General features: G+C 43.7%; 1 protein-coding gene across 1 annotated transcript; it reads left to right on the top strand.

Annotated features, from left to right (window-relative positions):
• Positions 1-240: 240 nt before the first annotated feature.
• Positions 241-13887, top strand: LOC143119440 (matrilin-4-like). The gene is made up of 9 exons (XM_076280945.1): positions 241-376; positions 2707-2866; positions 3718-4290; positions 8962-9084; positions 9618-9740; positions 11300-11428; positions 11670-12080; positions 12671-12823; positions 13652-13887. The coding sequence occupies exons 2-9, from the start codon at positions 2731-2733 to the stop codon at positions 13780-13782; spliced, it is 1779 nt and encodes a 592-aa protein (XP_076137060.1). The 5' UTR covers positions 241-376; positions 2707-2730; the 3' UTR covers positions 13783-13887.
• The last annotated feature ends 209 nt before the right edge of the window (positions 13888-14096 follow it).

Genomic DNA, 14096 nt, shown 5'->3' with positions numbered 1-14096 from the left:
CACTTTCATAATGAAAAAGAATGCTTGCACATTTGTAGGCTATAGCCTTGCCTACATAGCGGACTACAAATTCTGGCGTCTCAGTCATAAGATGTATAAATCAGTAAGAATGAAACAGCTACGTTTGAAGTGTCAATGCACGATTTCAGGCGTAACCGGGAGCTGAGAAGGAACATACATACGCGGGGTCCACAGAAGGCGAGAGGGAGAAAAAACTTTGAATGCGTCCGGTGGGAGGCAGGGAACATCTGTGCGTGTGTCCGAGTGTGAGGGAAAGTGTTTTTTCTCCAGCCCAGCACAGGTTGAATACTCGCAGAGCCACTTTTTGCGCCCCTCACTCAACTCTTTTTGACAGTAATTTTTTTGCTGAACTGTGGTAAGTGGCATCATTTGCTTACTCCTTTCTATGACTGCTAGTCTGTTACTGATAACTGAACAATTTTTTTTAATGGATGACTGTACCTAACCTACATTATTGGTATTAACAACCAACGCTCACCTGTGTCGTCGTGTAGACGCAGGAGACGGCTAGTGGTTTGGCATGACAGCAGAGAAGTTTCTCTCTCAGTGACATAATGAAAAGACATTACAGGGACGGTTGTGTGTTTACAAATATTCCTCTTCCTAAAGCAACACCGAATTTTGCTGAAGTACTGTCTGTCGTTATCATAAAACGACAGGAAACGGGATATATTTGTAGCATACCGGTATGTAAATGAATGTTTTTTTAGTATTGTGGTTTTGCACGAAGTTCCATCGCAATTGACAGTAACCTACATCAATTGCAGATTCAAAGGCTGTAGGAGTTGTTTGACATTTTAACATGCCTGAGACATTTCCCACGTTTGTTCTTAATTTGTTCTTAAGTGTGTGACATCTGTCACTCAGGTAGGCCTACTTCTGAGCACAGACTAATACTTGCCTGTTTACAAAGATGTTGAGCTAAGCTTAAACGTCAGTAGGATGGTGTGTCCTAACTCCTGTCATCACCTGTCAACCATCTGCTGGGGATAATGTATAAAGAAACATAGCTTGCTCACTCCATATACAATAATATTTCAATCACTAATGTTGTAATATTGCTACTAACTAGGTTTCCATCAGAGTGCGAATTACCCCACCATAATTGGGGGGTACTGCTCCTTCACTTCTTCTGACCATCATGATCATATCAATCCCCACCGTGATCACCAAGTGCAACATGTGTTGTGCAACACACATACAAGGTCTACACATGCGACAAACTGATAGGCTACAGAATATCTCATCGTTTTTATACTGTATATCCAAAAGAGAACTGTTTTGATCAACTCTGCTCTCTGCCCTCATCATGTCGTCTCCCTGCGGTCTGCTCACGGCTTTTATCCTGTGCCTTTCCTGTCTGCTGGGTACCCCTTTACTTAACACATATGAACAGTGTATAAAACCTAACTGCACCTACACTTTTAATGTAATTGTTTGTAGATAGAAAATAGTTTCGTTAAGATATCAGGGTTCTCAGATGAAACTACATTCATCAAACTAAAAATAGGAAATAGAATGGAAAAACAATACCAACCAATTAAAACAAATTCAAATACTAGCACATATTTAGCCTAGGCTACTTGGGTCTTTTTATGTTTCCACAGGTTTCACTGATATTATGTAGGCTTAGCTACATCAGACCCTCTGTGTAATATAAAAACACAGGATCTGTGCCAAACTAATTTCAAAAGGGCACAATAATTTATTCAAGATATAATGAGAATGGACACCTAGGCTATGGAGTTCATCTCCTTGGAAATGACAATCGATTTTACCTCACCACAATGTAAAGGTTTATTTAAATAGAGAATTACCTTGCTAACTAACCTTGGTAACTAACTAAGGTCCACTTTACTAGCCTCAGTGGGTAAGTAAGTAGCAGGTAAGTAGCCAGTAATTCAATGTATGAAGAGGTGAGGTGACATGAGCTATGAAAGAACAAGCATGTTTATAAATGAAGGTTGTAAAATAACACTTTCAACAAGCTAGACGTCAGTTAGCAACTTACATTTACCCATGCACGTCAGCAGCAAACCGAATTTAGCCTACTGGAGGAATTTACTTAGCGTTTTGTCATTCAATGTTGACACTTGCTCAGTTGCTTCTAGCGCCACGGTGGTTAAAAATGGTACGGTCCACAAGGGGTTTCTGAAATCGCTTTACATTAAAATATTTCTACAGTGAAAACAGGAGTTGACTTGTATTGTAACTGTAATTATATTTTTTCACAATATCAGAAAAAATATCTGACCCCCCCAAAACTGATATTTATGTCTCTTTGGGGGGTACTGGGTCTTCATTGGGGGGTATAGTACCCCCCAGTACCCCCTGTAATTCGAACTATGGTTTCCATCCCTTTATTGTATTGAAGACTGTCTGTGCAGGAGTCTACCTTAATGAGGGTGTTTTTCATCTCTCACTTCTATTTGAGATGCATACACCTACAGCAAACAGAACATGGAAATGGCATGACAGGCATTTCGGATAGGGTGTGTTGAAATATGGAACATGGTGACATGCAAGACAGCAGGGAGTATTTATAATGACTCCAAGGACAGGGGTCAACTCTCTGAGTGGTCACTGTCTTACACTGCCTATCTTTGTGTGGTTTCCGAATGCCCTTACCACATGTTCGTTCCCACGATAACTGCACGGTTATTGCTGTGGTCTTGTTTGTCTCAGTGGCCTTCGCATCTTCTGACTGAAATGAGGACCGTAGTCCTTGGCCTCTTCTGCCTGTTGGCCTGGCCTGGGGCCTGTGGACAGGTCCGACAGAAGCAGCGGCCACGCCCACTCTCCTCCAAAGGCCAGCGGGACGCCGACCTGCAGACCAACTCGCTGGGTAAGAGAGGAGAAATCAGACACCCGAGTCAAGTACTGGGGTGGGTGGAATAATGGAATAGCTGGACTGTTTCCATGCATGTTTGGTGTGTCTGTGTCTGTGTCTGTGTGTGTGTGTGTGTGTGTGTGTGTGTGTGTCAGGGTTGTGCACAATTCGAATTGCAATTCTGCTTCCTTCCTGCAATTCTGCTACCTCAATTGAAATGCAAGTGAAATTCAAGAATTTAATTGGAATTTAAGAGCCAGTTTCAATTCAATTCTGGAATTTTGCACAAGCCTGGTGTGTGTGTGTGTGTGTGTTTGGGTGTGTGTTTGGGAAGTGAGGGATCCCAGGGGTCAGGGGGAGGGGGTTTGTGTTTCACGTCCACCTGAGGGATTTGTGTCTGTTTCCGCTGATAGAGATGATCAAGTCCTCCGTGTTGACAGTGTTCAAATATATCCACTGCAGCGGAGAAGTGTGCCAAGGCTTAATGTATTTGCTCCAGAGACAGTTCTCTTTATGTGTGTGCCAAGTCCCACGGTGGCTACCGTACACAGCATACCCTTGTGTTGCTTAGATTATGGAGAACTGCCCTCCTAAAGCCTACTGCAGCTGTATGATACCAGACACAAGCCATTTAAGTAAGCATCCAGCCTTATTTTACATACAGTACTACTGACCTACAACAATGACAACGACTGTTCAAATTACAGTATATATTTATGTCAGCACATGGCATCATTAGCTATATGCTTAAAACAGTGATGTGTTTTTAAAACAGTGGAGTTTTCCTGTTGAAGAATCATGGTTGTTGAGGCAGCTATGTGTAATCTCACAGGATGCTAATCTTATTTCAACTGGTCTTACCTCAGAGAGCCAGTGCAAAGGGAAGCCCCTGGACTTCGTCTTCGTGATTGACAGCTCGCGCAGCGTTCGGCCGGACGACTACGAGAAGGTCAAGACGTTCATCCTCAACGTGCTGAGCGTGCTGGACGTGGGCGCGGACGCCACGCGCGTCGGTCTGCTGCAGTACGGCAGCGTGGTGCAGAGTGAGTTCTCGCTCGGCGCCTTCACCCGGCGGGCCGACGTGGAGCGCGCGGTGCACGCCATGGCCCACCTGGCCTCGGGCACCATGACGGGGCTGGCGCTGCGCTACACCACCGAGGAGGCCTTCTCCGAGGAGCAGGGCGCCCGGCCCAAGGCCATGCAGGTGCCGCGCGTGGCCATGGTGGTGACGGACGGCCGGCCGCAGGACACGGTAGAGGAGGCTGCGGCCGAAGCGCGGCAGGCGGGCATCGAGATTTTCGCGGTGGGCGTGGGCAGGGTCGACATGGCAACGCTGAGGGCGATTGGCAGCGAGCCCCACGCGGACCACGTCTTCCTGGTTGCCAATTTCAGTCAGATTGAAACACTCACTTCAGTGTTCCAGGACAAGCTCTGTGCAGGTGAGATGGGGGTTAAAGCATTTTAGAATGTTTAGGAATTTTTAGTAGGCTACTGTGTTTTCTGTGTCATGGTGTTTACTAACATCTGTGGCAGACCATTGAGACCTTTGGTATAATCTATGAGACATTTTACATGTGTTTGCAAACCATACAAATGCATACTGTTTATGGCGTGTTGACAAAATGCATACATGGCGTGCATGTTTGTGTCTGTCTGTCTGTGTGTCTGTCTGCCTGCCTGTCTACCTGTCTGTCTATCTTTCCATCCTTCTCTCTCTCTGTGTGTGTGTGTGTGTGTGTGTGTGTGTGTGTGTGTGTGTGTGTGTGTCTGTCTGTCTGTCTGATTTCTGTCTGTTCTTCTGTGTGTGTGTGTGTGTGTGAGTGTGTGTGTGTGTGTGTGTGTGTGTGTGTGTCTGTCTGTCTGTCTGTCTGTTCTTCTCTCTCTCTCTCTGTGTGTGTGTGTGTGTGTGTGTGTGTGTGTGTGTGTGTGTGTGTCATTTGAGATACAGATCTGTGTTTGGTGGTGGACCACCAGTGCGAGCACATCTGCATCAGTGCGCCCACCTCCTACATGTGCAAATGCAGGAAGGGCTACATCCTGAACTCCGATGGCAAAACGTGCCGTGGTGAGTCCTGACCACAAATCAGACCTAAATCAAATCTGAAGTCGCACCACAAGCGTAACTCCATGTGTGCTTTGGAAAGATAAAACCTGAACTCTACCCAAGAAGTAGGAGTAGAAGACCCTTAAAACAGCTGGTTCATGGCCATTTTTTCCCATTACAGTCACACAGAACTGCAGTTTTATTGGAATAAGATGGAATAGCCAGCTGGCAAAGTTTATGATTTCTTGATATTTAATTCAACTGTTTTTACATCCCCCGATACAGTGCTTTTGATTTAAAATTATTGCACTGTTTATACACCTGGTTCTCTGAAACCATTGGGGCTGCCATGTTCAACTATGATAAAAAAAATATAATGTGTAAATCAATGAACTTTTAAAACATGAGATAGAAGAAACAGAGATGGAGATTGTTACTTCTGCAGGAGAGAGTCCCTTTCGTAACGGTAGCCCTTTTGGTGTCCACCTGTCTTAGAGGAGGACACATGCGCTGAGGTGGATCATGGGTGCCAACACATCTGTGCCAATCTTCCTGAGGGCTACGAGTGTCGATGCCGAGAGGGCTACGAGCTCGACGAGGACGGCAAGACATGTCGCAGTGAGACTCCTCTTTTATTACACTGCCTGTCATCTACTGTACAGCCATCTCCTTTGGGTTGCTTTTTTTATTTGATTGCATTGCCATTTCTCAAGAGCTGACATAACTCTTTGTCAGCGGTGATGGCGGATAGGTCTGCTCCATGGCAGAGTTGTGTGGGCTTCATAAAGGAAGGTGTCAAGTGAAGTGTCCCACATTCTCCCAAATCAACCATGAAGTGTAAATAATAGCTTAGGTTGTGCTGGAACTGGGGGCTGTTGATACACTTAAGTTAATACCTTCACATTTTCTCGGTTGCATTTTGAGAGGGTATGGAAACCTTTGGAAATTTTAAGCCTGTCAGTTTAACCATTGGTTTTTGCCATCGGACAGACTGCTGAAGTAAAATATAAGGTGCTCTAAGCCCGTGATTCTTAAACTAGGGGTCGCGACCCCAAATGGGGTCGCCAAAAACTTCCGTGGGGTCGCCAATTATTTTCTGTATTCAGTCTGAAATTATTATTAGGTGAAACAAAGGAAAATAATATTGGCCTTTTTCTTATTTACACGCAGTTAAGAGAAGAGAGAGAAATGTTTTCCTCTTTCAACGAGATCTGGTTCAGCCTATGGGCTACTGGTCCGCTGATAGAAACAATGTAACTATCTGCTCCACTACGCAAACTCAACTTGTTCCCGCTATTTTAAAGGAGAAGTTCGGTGTGAAATTGACCTTAGCTGTACGGAAAGATGTTGCCGAGTACTTACATGTGTCCAATAGGCACCTTCGCTCACCCCCTAGCATTCCGAATTACGCCGTTTTTAGCCAAGTAGCTGTGGGGGGCATAGCGTAGCCTATGCAGCTAAATCGCTATTTTTACACAATTAAAAAGGTTCCAAGACCCTCAGAAGTCTACCAATGCAGTGTGGAGTTACTTGGAACCTTTTTAATGGTGTAAAAATAGGGATTTAGTTGCATAGGCTACGCTATGCCCCCACAGCTACTAGATTAAAAACGGCGTAATTTGGAATTCTAGGGGGTGAGCGAAGGTGCCTATTGGACACATGTGAGTACTCGGCAACATCTTTCAGTACAGCTAAGGTCAATTTCACACCGAACTTCTCCTTTAAGTAAAACAAAACAAGACATAGGTAGCCTACTAGCCAAAATGGACAGGTGGCTGCTTAAAAAAATGAACAAAAGCTCGGAAGTGCCATCTACCAGTGCGTCTGCTCCGTGATCCTCAGATGGGACAAGTCTACAGGCCGGTGAGAATAAAAAAGGCGCGTCGGCTTTATCAAAAAAGAATTTCTGAAATATGGATTCACTTGCCAAGTTAAAGATAACCTCGACCACCCACAATGTGTGATTTGCGGCGATGTTCTGGCGAATGAGAGCTTAAAACCTGTCAAAATGAAACGACATCTCAAAATACAGATGTCGGCTCAGCAAATCTCCGTGTCGCCGTATGCAGCATTCCTCCTAGAATTAACTTGCTATGTTCACGGAAGCATGCCCACCCTTCCCATTGAAACTGTTAAAGATAGTAAACCAGAAAAGGGAAATAAAAAAATATTGTTATTGTTATCGCCATAAATATAATTAATGTAACGTTGTAGGCCTAATGCTGCAGGCTATGTGTGTGTGCGTGCTTGTGTGTGCGCACGCTATACGCACATAGCGCTCTGATCTGATATGGCGGCAGCCTACACTTGTTTAATCGTGATTGTTTTTTTTTTTTTCGGATCTTGTTTATATGGAGTAAATAAAACAAATGACTTTGCTTTCTAGGTTTTGCTTGATTTAGTTGTTAACGTTTGAGGGGGGTATTTGAGTAAGGACTTAGAATGGGTTTGGGGAAAGTGGGGTCGCCAGACCTCGTCATACTTTTTTGTGGGGTCGCCAGACAAAAAGTTTAAGAACCACTGCTCTAAGCGATGTTACGCAGTTTTTAAGTGTTTTAAAAATGTTTTTGATACAGCAAACATCTCCTCATAATCCGCTAACTGCCTGTCTCCTGAATACACTGTATAAAAACGTGGTGTCTGTAGACAGCCCAGGCGAAAAATGGCAACCAAAACAGCCCGGTGCATCCTGGACCATGAAACATAAACTTTTTCAGCCATTCACTGATGAGATGCGCGTTTAGGAGAGTTTCAGTTGCACGGGAGGGATGGGGAGGGAGGGGCGAGCTAGCTCTCTGTTTTGTTTGAACGTCAACAGAAGTGAGTGAAGTCACCCAACATCGCTTAGAGCACCTTTAACTACCATTTTAAATAAATCTTTTTTATTAATTTGGAATGCATCAGTGCACACCTGTTTAAGACATTTTTATTGTTGTTCTCTTCCTTATTTATTGTGCTTTTGCAAAGTTGTCATAGAAACAAGTTCATGTGTACTGTCCTACTAGCTATGCCAGGAAGCATAGTAAGCTGTCTTTTTTTCAGTCAAAAATAAATACGAGAGCAGTCAAATGAGACACTGGTTAACCTTTTAAAGGAATTGATTTCTGTGACCTGGGGAACCATGGCTGTGAACACGACTGCATCAGTACTGCCGACTCCTACATCTGCAGATGCAAGAAGGGCTACATCCTCAACCTGGATGGCAAGACATGCAGCAGTAAGCACCGTAGTCATCTAATCTGTTTGCACAGCACTTTGTTTAAATTATGTTTCCTGCTATATCCTAATGATTCCAGAAATATGCTGCAATTCTGTTTGAGCCATAGAGCAGGTACAATGGGTGTTGCCAGACATCACTGAAATGGATCAGTTGGTGCATTGCACATCACTGAAAGTATCATTATGCAACCTCCCTTTATGACTGTTGGCTCAAATAGAAAAGACCAGCAAGCTGCAGTTAGATCATCCATACTCCTCCTGCATCTCTGGCTCAGTCAGTACTTCCTGTGCGCTGTGCCGAGTTATGAAATTACAGCTGGTCTCTGGGCCCCTCTGCCTACTCTTTGGCACCGAGACGGGGAGCCTCGTGTGGCCACACAGCCGTGTTGAAATCCACCTGGCCAGCACGGAATCACTCTCTCCTCCCAGCCCTCTCCCACACATGCACTCATGCACTGGAACAATGTATCTGAACACCAAAGGGAGGGAAGGGGGGTTGTGTTATGATCTGGGCTCGGCTGGACTCCTGGAAGACACCAGTATTCCCTCAATACCGATAGTGATGAGTCATGGTTATGTGTCAGCTCTGTCATTTCTGCTACTGTTATCAGGGTGCCTTAGACACTAGGCTTTCATCATGAACAGAATATTAATCTAGTATGAATGTCACATTGTTTTCTGTGGTATAGTAAAACATTGACAAATTCATAAACTCTCTTTGAAGGAGATAAAAGTGGCAGTTGTTGAAATCTTATTTCATACCTGAAAGAATAATATGTTACTTTGTATGTTCAGGGAGTGAATAGCAGATGGATTTTCCTTATGCATCTTATTGTTATACCTTCAGAAATTGACCACTGTGGTCAGGGCGATCACGGCTGTGAACATGAGTGTGTAGACACAGAGGACTCGTTTGTGTGTCGTTGTCGGGCTGGCTACACACTCAGACCAGATGGCAAAACCTGCAAAAGTAAGTGTTTCTTTGGCTGTAGATTTGAATTAAACCACCTCAGGTTTTGAATCAGAACTACGGCATCTTGTGTGAATATTTTAGGAGAGCTGTGAGCTAAATGGACAAATCTCTTTTTAAGTGTGCGCTTTCCTAAATAGACAAACTTACATCTCTTTTCTAGTGTTTGTTTTCCTAAATGGACAAGCTTTTATCTTTTTTGGAGTGTGTGTGTTTTCATAATTAAATCAGAATATGCACTGTGCTCTTGTTTGCTACACAGAAACTGACCGCTGTGCTCAGGGTGGCCACGGCTGTGAACATGAGTGTGTAAACACAGAGGACTCGTTTGTGTGTTGCTGTCGAAAAGGCTACACGCTGAGACCTGATGGCAAAACTTGCAAAAGTAAGACAGTTTCCCACAGAAACCCAAGGCAGATTACAGTGAAATCATTACATTAGCTCTATTTTACAGTTATATCATCGACATACTAAATAGTGGCTACTTTGTATGACCTAACACATGCTGCTATTGCCAATTCTCCTCACTGCAGAAATCGACCGCTGTGGTGAGGGCGATCACGGCTGTGAACATGAGTGTGTCAACACCGATGACTCATTTGTGTGTCGCTGTCGGCAAGGCTACACACTGACACCTGATGGCAAAACCTGCAAAAGTAAGTTTGTGTGCCACTGATCTGTTTTAAATTACATTGTTTGCACAGTTCCTTTACTTGGAAGCAGCTGAAGGATCACTTGAGTTATCCTTAAATCTGGATATTAGTGTTGCAAAAAAATCCATTAATGCTTTTACATTCCTCACAGTCTCACACTCATTTTAATACCGTATCTCTGAAATAATTATGTCACGTAATGTACCGGTAAGTGATGTTATGTCAGGAAAAGATCTCAATAATTTCCCCTCCTGTACTAGCATAGAGTGCCAGAGTACTGGAAATGAGGCTTGCCTGAGAGGATTCACTGACGGCCTCCCCTTATGTCGTTTTGTTTTGCTGCTGGTATTTGTGTTATGTAATTTGTGAACGAATGCCATTGGCGCCGTTAATTCCTGTCCTCATGAGAGAGTTTATTACCCCCAGGATTAGATGGAATATATGGGCCAGCTAGAGCCAACTAGGCAGGCACACACAAACACAGTCTCTCTCTCTCTCTCTCTCTCTCTCTCTCTCTCTCTCTCTCTCTCTATCCATCTCTCTTTCACACACACACACACACACACACACACACACACACACACACACACACACACACACACACACACACACACACACACACACACACACACACACACACACACACACACTACTCACTAAGAGCAAATCATGTTTACATTCTTCTTTAAAAATGTATGATTTGTGCAGGAAGTGATGTAAGAAGAAAGCTGATGTGGCTAGTGTGTTAGTGGGAGATCCAACAGCACAGACATGACTGTCATGTCTGACTGCATAGTGAGATCAATCCCTTTCACATTGATTTTCCTAATTGCTTTCCTTTGTCCTTATGTGACTGCACAACACTGTGTCACTCCGATTCATAGAATTCCAAAGCAGAATACCATTTCTATATGCACTTTTTAATTGCTAAATGATATCGCTGTATTTCTCTGATCTGTAGATATAACACACTTTCTTCTAATGCTAGTACTGTATTATTTTGTTTATTGTGTTATCTTCTGACACTATATGTAAGTATTTGTCCTCAAAATACTAAGACATTTAGAGTAATAACGCCATTTTTTCTGAAAGGAGGCATTTTTTCGTATCATATATAAAGAAAAAAGAGTGTGTATTATGTATTCATTGACGTAATGTTTACCTGAGACGTCAGTGCTTAGGACTCCACTCCACTCCACCTCCAGCGTGGATGACCCATTGCACAGATGCTGCCATGCTTACATAACGGTACAGATGCATAATACCTGTGACAGCAGACGCACTGGGACCTGATTTCACCCTTGGGCAGAGGAATACCACGGATTGTTGTCTTCACTGTAGACCAGTGGTTGATGCTGTTTGACTACTGGACTTTGAGTCAAGTAGTGGAATTGTTAATTACACATGTTCAATGGGATACATATAGGCATCAATCCAATCTGAGGAGTTATCACTGATACTGGTGTTTGAATGAAAATGCTTTTTTCCCCTTTACTTATAGAAGCAATTTTAATCCTGATGACAATGGTGTTGTTTTATCTTGTGCGTATTCTTGTGACCAGGCCTGGACATCTGTCAGACTGTGGACCATGGCTGTGAGCATCAATGTGTCGGCAAGGCTGGATCTCATTCTTATGTCTGCATCTGCTTTGAGGGCTACACACTGGCTGAGAATGGCAAGAACTGTAAAAGTATGACGTTTTCAGGTCCCATAATACTATATTGTGTGTGATAAAGTGCTGTTGAGTATCTGAAGTGCTGTTGATTAAACTAACTGATTTAACTTCCATTTAGAATGTATGTCACAATTGATGGTATTTCCTTGCCTTCTGACGGCTATACTTTAATGTCAAAATGTACTAAGTATATTACTAAAAGTAATAATCACTGAAACACTGAAATATCAAAGAAGTTTTTCACTCTTTGTCCCAGAGTCTGATTGTGGAGATGGGGTCATGGACTTAGTGTTTGTGATTGATGGCTCTAAGAGTTTGGGGACAGCCAACTTTGAGCGTGTGAAGAGGTGGGTCAACGACATCGTGGAGACCCTGGCTGTGTCCAGAGGTGGCACTCGGGTGGGCCTGATCCAGTACTCCACCAAGGTGCGCACCGAGTTCACCCTGGGCCAGCACGAGCGCACCCAGGCCATCCAGCAGGCCGTCGCCAGCATGCAGTACATGGGCCGGGGCTCCATGACGGGCTCGGCGCTCAGGCACATGTTTGAGCGCAGCTTCTCCGCAGCCGAGGGAGGCCGGCACGGAGTCCCGCGCGTCAGTATCGTCTTCACCGACGGCCGCTCGCAGGACGATGTGTCTGGATGGGCCACCGAAGCCAAACAAGCGGGTACCTATCATGTCAACATTCACTGGAGGTTCTTACGGCCTTTGAATTGAACATGTTTGATGTGTGTTTCTGTTGTGCAGTGCGCTACTGAAATCATGTGACTGGGAGTTAGATGTCAATCAATTCGTCATGAAACCCATTATTAATGTCTTAAAGGAACCATATGTAAGTTTGTGGCCAAAACTGGTACTGCAATCACTTTTAAATTACTGTAGAGCGGTATATCCCCTCCCCCTCCCCCCTGACTTGAGGTTGCCAACCCGGATGCCGAAACACTACTGACTTTGTGATTAGTAGATAGGTAGAGGGTGGCGCATCAGGCCAAAACACAACATGACATGACAAAACACAACATCAACATCAGTTGAGGGCTGCACTTTTTAAACGACAATATCCTGGCCGGACTACTGTTGTCAGTGATATAAGTATTTGAAATGAACATGATTTCTTAATGTCTAGTGACATATCAGGGCCATTTTATGATTAATTGAAATACATTTCTTACATACGGTTCCTTTAATGTTGAGTTTCATATAATTTGTATGTGCAATGTCAGGCATGGGGTTAACTGCTTGGATTCTCCTCTACAGGTGTAAGGATATACGCCGTGGGTGTTGGGAAAGCAATAGAGGACGAGCTCAGAGAGATAGCCTCAGAGCCAGATGAGAAGCATCTCTACTACGCTGAGGACTTGAATCGCATGGAAGACATCACTGACAAACTCAAGGCTGAGATTTGTCAAGGTAGCCTGACATCCATTCTTTGTCGTACTGTGTCTAACACTGTGGCTAAATTCCCTTACAGTGTCTGGCTAGTTTTGGGGAAATGGAAAGGCTTTCATGAAGTACTTTATGGTACCACATAGAGATGTCCAAAGCTGCTGGGCAGTACTTGTCCCTCTCTTAGTATGGTGAAATGCCTGCTGTGCTACATCTGTTTCTGCCTGAGCTTCAAACTCAGTGCACCAGTTCCTCTCTTCAAGGTCTTGGACATGAAAGTGACCTTGGAAGGGAAGTATTTTTAATAAGATTTACACAAGGCTATGTGTTGCAAAAAATGTGTTGTTACACAAGGTTATGTGTTGCAAAATTTCATTACAGCACTCTGGAAGACAAATAGCACATGTAAAGCTCTCGTGGAAAGAATGATTGATGCAGATCACTGTTTTATCAATATACATGTTTATTCTGTACATCTTTCAGGTGATTTGGAATTTTTATTTGAATCTTGGGATCATCTTTGAGCTCTGCCAAGTTCAACCTTTAGTACATACTTACAGTTATGAGTCATGACTGAGTGTACTAACCTCACAATGACTAGTGGCATTATAAATGCTAACCATCTGTGGCAGACACCGACCTTCAGAGACCATGGCATTCTATCCAAAGCTGAATCAACAGCCATTTTGCTCAGGAACACAGATGGCAAATGGCATGCCCCTGTTAGGCCTAAGAGACTTCATTTTACTGGTGTATCTATGCCCCCTACTGGCCAAACCTAAGAATTGTACACATGACTCACAAATGTGTTAATGGTTGAACCATGTTCATCTTTGTGTGCCTTTTTTCTAGGTAAACTGGCTCCTACAGACCAGTGCGAGTGCAACAGTTTGGTAGCCTTCCAGAACCAGGCTGCAGAACAAATCCAGAAACTGACCCAGAAACATATCCTTTCAGATCCCAGTACAATACTGTCAGTTTAAAATACACTTGTCATCGTACAGCCTTTTTTCCTTAACTGGCGAATACTGGAAGCTGTGACGAAGAAGATTGAAAGCCTGGAGAACTACAGAAGGCACAAGTGAGAAAGAGACCAATGCACTATGGAGGCATTGACCTACCGTTTGTTCAGAAAGTGGGGCGGGTTGGGGGGATATATTGAAGGGTTCCATAAAGTTGCATTTAAGCTAGATCAGATGTACTACACTGAATGATGGGCTATTTTGTATTTAAACTCTTGAGATATTTATATTATATTGCCTTATATACAGTTTCAAGGCTACTACACAAGTACCCT

The sequence above is a fragment of the Alosa pseudoharengus genome, unplaced genomic scaffold (assembly GCF_046254945.1).
Source record: "Alosa pseudoharengus isolate Yale_2024_CS ecotype anadromous, Long Island Sound unplaced genomic scaffold, YU_APseudo_1.1 YU_APseudo_1.1_scf_12, whole genome shotgun sequence".
Lineage (NCBI taxonomy): Eukaryota > Metazoa > Chordata > Actinopteri > Clupeiformes > Clupeidae > Alosa > Alosa pseudoharengus.
The sequence above is the reverse complement of the archived record's forward strand: the minus strand, read 5'-3'. Positions and strand labels throughout refer to the sequence as shown.

What these genes read in the sequence shown, in the direction of transcription:
- LOC143119440 (XM_076280945.1), top strand. Translation starts at nt 2,731, where the DNA reads ATGAGGACCGTAGTCCTTGGCCTCTTCTGCCTGTTGGCCTGGCCTGGG. An exon ending in CCTGCAGACCAACTCGCTGG is followed by an intron (nt 2,867 to 3,717) that starts GTAAGAGAGGAG and finishes GTCTTACCTCAG; the next exon opens with AGAGCCAGTGCAAAGGGAAG. An exon ending in CCAGGACAAGCTCTGTGCAG is followed by an intron (nt 4,291 to 8,961) that starts GTGAGATGGGGG and finishes TTATACCTTCAG; the next exon opens with AAATTGACCACTGTGGTCAG.